Source organism: Hyposmocoma kahamanoa, unplaced genomic scaffold (genome assembly GCF_003589595.1).
Source record: "Hyposmocoma kahamanoa isolate Upper Pololo Valley unplaced genomic scaffold, ASM358959v1 78, whole genome shotgun sequence".
Lineage (NCBI taxonomy): Eukaryota > Metazoa > Arthropoda > Insecta > Lepidoptera > Cosmopterigidae > Hyposmocoma > Hyposmocoma kahamanoa.
Genome location: NW_020653945.1, coordinates 10,621,893 through 10,628,857, shown reverse-complemented (window position 1 = coordinate 10,628,857; position 6,965 = coordinate 10,621,893). Strand labels below are relative to the sequence as shown.

Sequence of the window (6,965 nt, the reverse complement as noted above, 5' to 3'; positions counted from 1 at the left end):
AGATTGACTTTTTTACATAATTAATAGAAGTAGTTATATTAAATGAAACTATTTTTTGGTCACGGCCGACTGTAAAGTGTGACCTGTGAATAGTTCGCAACGTTTTTTAAAAAATTCGTATATTTTTGCGCGATTTAGATCCGAAAAATAGTTTTGTTACCAATGTAACATCGACCTACCGCCTCTCAAGTAGAGGCCGTGGGTTTGAATCCGGTCTCGCATCTCTAAGTTTTACCATGAACTATTCGGTGATGGAAAAGGTTCACAACCCTCGGACACCGCGTGAAGTCCCCAACCAAACGGGGAAGGACCAGCGGCAGCGTGGCCGGACTATTGGCCTAAACCCTCCCTTGAAAGGAAATGGGGTTCATGATGATGATGATGACCTGTGTAACAAGCGCGAAAAACCTACAAACTCGATAATCAAAGTGGTTACAAAAAAAACAAACATGTAAGGTATCGCTTGCTGGCTTCAAAGCGTTTTCGAAGTCGATTAGTAATACACAAACGTTTAATATATTTATATATGTATTCAAATAATGAGCTATTTCATTAAATACGTGGGGGGTTCCAATTAGCACCCACGTAGAATTTAAATCTATACAATTAATAAGACAATACACGAATGCACCTCAATGCCATTTCATGTATTGTGACGTCACGAACACGCCGTCTGAAGGCGCCCCCATCCCTCCCTACTTCCTTTGTATAATTAGCGGGCTAATAAGTCTCCCTAGCATATTCAGGGAACTGCACGAAGAAATGGAGCTGTCTATAATGATTACGGACCCTTCGACAAACGCCCGCGGGGAATTGTGTGTACCCCACAGAAAAGTATTTTTTTTTATGTACTTAATTTGCTTAATATAGAAGAAACTAAAAGAAATAATTTAGTAGCAGTAGAGCTCCTTGTGAAAGAGTTCGTCCAAGGAAGTACTGCCACCGTACCTATTTCTGCCGCCAAGCAGTAATGTCAGCATTACTGTGTTCCGGTGTTAAAGGGTAAGGGTGCTGGTGAAATTACAGGTACATGGGACTTGTCAACTTATGTCTTAGGGTGACCGGCGCAGTGACAGTGTCCCTCAGATCTTCGAGATTTAAATCTCTTAGTGGCACTGCAACTGTTATGGACAGGCGTGTGGCTAACCATCAGGCACACTACTTGTACGTCCCGTCATTTGATATTATAAAAAAAAAATACAAAGGTCGAACAGAAAGAAAAAATCCTTCGAATCCGACCTCGCTCCTCTGAGTTTCTTGAAATTTATGTGCGAAATTTAATTTGAAATTTACCATGACCTTTTCGGTGAAGGAAAACATCGCGATGATACGATGAGAGTGGCCGACTATGGCCTAAAATTCTCGCCTGAGAGGAGACCCGTGCCCAGCAGTGGGACGTACAAATGAGTTGATGATGACCCTTTGGATACACAATAAAGGGAAGTATTTCCTAATAAAAACACTATTTAATATATCGCACCCTACACACTTGTCGCAACAGCGTAGTTTATTTTCTCAGAATATTTACTTCTAATCCACGAAATTATTGGTCATCCATCACTTTCCGAACGCTTTATAAAACAAGATACGTACATTTGTTTGAGTAGAGGGTGCATCTTTGATGTACTCCAAAAAGAAAACAATATGAGAGATTCTGGAGGGAAGGGGGAAATTGCTGGATGTACATACATCGAAAAATATTACGTTTTTATTAATTTGTACTGATGTTTAAAGCAAGTCATGGGTTTAAAGCTTAAAACTCAGGGCTACTAATACAGGGTACTAGACCTGTATTACAGCTCACCAGGCTCCCACCCAATCAGACAGTGCCAGTGTCGAGTATGAAACGATTCAGTAAATAATAGTGAATATAATAAAGTAAGTAGACATTGATGTGTGCTGTGCGTCTCTGCATGTGTATGAGTGTGTGTGTGTGCGTGTGTGTGTGTGTGTGTGTGTGTGTGTGTGCGTGCGCGTACGTGAGTACGTGAGCGCGCGCACGCGCGTGCTGGCGGGCGGTCTTCGGGCGTCCGTGCGTGCGTGCGTACGTGCGTGCGTACGTGCGTGTGTATGTGTGAGTTCACGATTGTAAAAATTAAGCAAGAACGGTGATAAGGATTTCAGATTCAACGTAGTCTACCTTTATCAACCAGTTAGAAATAGTATGTTTACACTCATATCTGCAAAGTTTATAAATCTAAAGTAATAAATATAATTTGTTGTATAAATACCCACTCAAAAAACAAAAGATAATAACTAAGTTATCTTCATTAATTAAATGATTTTGTTAATTAGGTATTGTCATATTACAAATGTACGATATAACGTAACAATTGATCTAACACATTACACATTATAATCTAAGTTTTTATGTATTAAGTATATGACTTACTGGCTGTCTTAAATAAATAAGTAATTGAAAATAAAAAACATTGTAACACCTTCATTGTAACTACATTTCTCAACGACTAAATATCTTGTATTCTTGTATCCTTGTATCTATCCCATAATCCACAAAATTACTAAAATACATGTATCACTCGACACGTAACCACTTTGAAACTTATCCAAATCTTACCCTACTATGACTTATTCAGTGCCCCCTAAAATTCATGTATTATTTGTGCCAAGCGTCAATGTTCGTGTTTATTCATACATATTCATTTGAACCTCTGAGTGCAGTACCCCTGCAGCCTCTAATGAAGCCTTTTGCCGAGCTATGGATCTTTGTCAAACACACACAGTGGGACCTTTTGTAAACAAAATTAGATTATTGTACGAGAGAAGACTTGAAGAGATGAAAGAGAATTAGTTATATTGGGTGAACGACAAGATTCTAGTTAGAATTGTTAAAAATCAAAATTCAAAAATTGAAATCAAAATCATTATTGTTTCATAATTAAGCAAGTTACATTTCAAATCGTCATATTGATTGAACTCTACCGCACATTCGTAAGGCAGATTCCCCAAGAAGAATGAGGAAGAAACTCTAGGAGTGGCTCTTTGTAAATATACATTTGAATTCATTTATCATTTACACACATTTTAGATTGAGAATACCTATAGGAGATAAACATGTCACTATCACGGATTTTTGTTGTCTAAGTACGCAGAAGTTGTATAAATAACCTTCAGTATAGTTTTTGTTTCACTACAGTTTTAAACCTCGTAAATGACAATTTTTGAATATGAATCGGAATCTTATTATAGAAGTATATACGTTGAAGTATATTACCCCTTAAAAGAACAATAACAATAAAACTTAAAAACTATTTATCACTATGTATATGTGTTATCATTATGTATAAATGTTAATATTGAACCACATTTCACATCTTCCTTCGCCAGCAGATTAAGCTCTGCTGCGTACGCAGTCCGAAGAATACGTGTGCTTACCGATGTTGCTACTGCTAGACTAGTTTACTTTAGTTACTTCCGTAGTATAATGTCCTACGGGATTCCCATGTGGGGCAAAGCGGTAGATATACAAAACATATTTGTGTTGCAAAAACGAGCGATTCGTTCTGTGTTCTCTGGTTTTTCACAGAGAAAAGTTTAAGGAGACTGGTATCATGGCTGTGGCATCACAGTACATTTACTGAAATATTCTGTATGCCCGTAAAAATATACATAAATCCAATAAATCCGTTAAGAAAGAAGATATCCATAATATTAACCTTAGAACTGATGGTACCTACCACGATTTCGTTTAACTGAGATAAACGATTATTTTATGGGGAACTAACTGTATACGTTTTTACAATAAGCTTCCGGAGCTTACATATAAAGTATTTTAATTGAAAAGTCATATTACAAAATTGAACACGTACTGTGTTAGATTAAATATGTGTGGAAAGACAACATGAGTGTAGATTCCACAGAATTATGATTCAAAGTGTATTCCATGGTATTTAAGTTTATTTGAAAAGAGCAATTCCTAGAGTTTCTTTTTCATTTTTCTCAGGGAGGTCAGTGCAGTGAACGAGCAGTAGCTTAAAAAAATGACGTTTTTAAGTGTAAAAATTATACCGATGTAATAAATAATTATTTGACATTGACTTTGGAAAGGCACTGGAAAATCGAAGTGGCACTCGCTGATCCACCTAACGTCAGTCACGTATTTGCTAGTCTAGAAACTTTCTCCAAATTATATGGGCTTACGTGACTTTAATTTAAGGAAACAGAACACTGGTGTTAAGTACATAACTTATAAGAAACAAAGCAACAGAACTTCGGTGTAAGTACATATCTTACATCAATACTGGGCAAACTTATGAAATAATATTTCATCAACACGTGGTTGGCAATGAAACTTCCAAAATATTGTGGCGGGAATGAAAGTGGAATTATATCCGTATTACACTGATATAAAAGGCTATCAGCACCCCCCATCTGTCCCCCACTTTCTGCCTCGGCATGAAAAGTGGGAAAACTTGGAAAAGATTCGGTTGGGCTGTGCATACATACTTTACAAATCAGTTAGTCAACTAAAACTGAAAATATATCTCTTCATTAAGACTTAGTGGGTTCATCTAAAGCCAATGTAAGATTTTTTCAAATTTATAATATAGTAATTTAGTACATACCCGCGAGTACACATTATTGCTTAGAACTGTTAAAAAAATCTTTGAAAGCTCTGTTGGCTTGGAAGCATGCTAAATATAATATAGGTCTGTTTTCATGAAAATACACTGTCCAACTTAATGAAACTAACCCTTATCTAATAAGTCGTATAGTTGACCTACTGTTAAAAAAACCTATTTCTCCCCACGTAATAGACGAGGGTGGTGAGCCGCGTAGCGCCTGATATTATTATTGCGGCAAAACGTCTGAACGAATCTGGCGCAGTGATGAATTAACAGCGATTGTTCATGGTTCAGGCACTTCGTACGTTGCACGGATTATTCGCTGTGGTGAAACCTTTAATGAGTTTCCATCGCTAAATTTATAATTTTACTATAATAAAATAATGTTGGTGATTATACAATGATATTAAAATGTTTTTATTTTACGAACCCTTCTTCTTCATTGATTCAAATATTCTTTTTTTATATCAGATTTCATAGATAGTGTTAATTTTATGTTACAGATAAGGAATTTAGTTAGTTTATGGAACCTTAAAAACATACAAATTACAATAAATAAAAATAAATTTAAAAAAACTTTACTGTTGAACATATGATTTAATATCTAAGTCTATAGAAATAAAGAAGCTAAACTATATTCTTTTTGGTTCGCCTCTGTATCTATGTTGGTGTATCTATTTGGGTCAACCAGCGTTTGTTTGTCTGATTTTGTTCTAACGAGAAATTTATTTAAATAAAAGACTGCAATCATTTCTAACAAAAACAGTGTAGAAAAAGTTTAGTCACTTAATAAGTACTTTAGTAACAGGCCCTAAGATAGAAAATAAGTGGAAAGTTCAAGGGAAAAAATTGTAATCAAAGTCTCTTTGTTGAAAAGAAAGCTTTTAAGTTCGAAGAAGTCCCAAATGTTTTCTTGCAAACGCAATCACCTGAGGGCCCGTTTAAATTGAAATTTTCATTTTGCAAGCCTCCCCTTCGAGTCCGTCGCACTGAACAGATTTGCATACACAATTCTTGCTTTTCAATACCTAGCAAGTTTTCCTCGTAAGACGTTGTTTCTTATACAGTTTGAAACTTGAGACATAAACTTTGGTGAACTTTAACCATAACAATAACCAGCGTATATTATAGCTCTACAACACGCGTTTATACATAAACACATGTAAAGTATACTACAAAACGCAATGAAGACGATAATAATGTTATGAAATTATGAAACTGAAGATTATTTTGCAAAATCTAGTACAAATATTGTATATGAAATATGAAAATCAATAAAATTTACCTCTATAGTTGTCTTTCCCGATGCTTGCCACTTCATAAGATGTTCTCCCTTGAGCGACCAGCCTGGAGCGTAACTTATCAGCCCGCCGTTCCCCGCTACGGCCCCTGCCGGGGTCGCATTAGCTACTTCAGTCGTCGACGTTTCCGTTTTCGACTTCTTGGGGCTCGTCTGAAGCCGGAAAAAACTACGCCCGTGAATCTTGCAACTTTTGGAAGGGGAGAAGAAAAATGAGCTCTTTTTAGGCGATTTTTCTTGCTCGTCACCCGGTTTCGAAACTGACGGCGTTGGCTCTTCGATCGGCACATCTTGATTTTCACTTACACTAGTACAAGGCTTAGGTCCGGAATTTTCATCAGCAACAAATAATAATGTTCGTTGTACAAAAGGCGTTGCTTTGTTATAAAACTCACATGGTTCTGGCACTTTAAAACTGGCAGGAATTGTTGTCCGATGCGACTTTGAAAAGCGCCGCTCCATGTACTTCCTTGCCATATCATTACAGCAGAATTTCACTTAATAATAACACTTTTACATTCCATTAATAACATAAAATCTCTCTGAAATTAAGCTGGTTCTATTGGCGACTTCTCAGCTCCTATTATCGGATTACCTAATCGACATAAGTTCCTATTGCTAAAGACAGGTAAGTACGAAAAAGAAGCAAAATAAACCGAGCAGAATAAATCCTTTGCGACGACGGACCCCTCGAATTGGCAAGATAGCGGGTGTACCGTAAGGTATATCCCACCTGCGAGACAGCTGAAACTGTAATATTTTACTAGTAAAGGCCGTTCAACAAATTATACCGTTCCAAAGATGATACGGTCTTCAATAGCTTTTCATTTGGATGGCATTTTCAAGTACCCTAATATTCCATTTTTAGTTTAACGGAGGATAGTCACGGAACCAGTAAAAACGTAATAACAATTTGTAGCATTCATTTGTCATTTTAATCAATTCTCTGAATAGCGTAGAGTTCTATTTTCGAAAATCATTTACTTGGACGAACAAAGTAGTTTATAATAATACTAGGAACACATAAGCTAACAAAATTCCTACCTACATTTTAAAACTAATTTCAAGTTTCAACATAA

The 6,965-nt window shown here is 36.4% G+C and overlaps 1 protein-coding gene across 2 annotated transcripts in view; it reads right to left on the bottom strand.

Annotated features, from left to right (window-relative positions):
* The window catches only part of LOC113233306 (protein sickie), a 239,872-nt gene extending 233,494 nt beyond the window's left edge, over positions 1–6,378 (bottom strand). For both annotated transcript variants that reach the window (XM_026468384.1, XM_026468383.1), the window contains exon 1: positions 5,872–6,378. In XM_026468384.1, the coding sequence (XP_026324169.1) occupies positions 5,872–6,363 (492 nt within the window). In that variant the 5' untranslated portion in view covers positions 6,364–6,378. The remainder of the gene's footprint in view (positions 1–5,871) is intronic.
* Between the last annotated feature and the right edge of the window lie 587 nt (positions 6,379–6,965).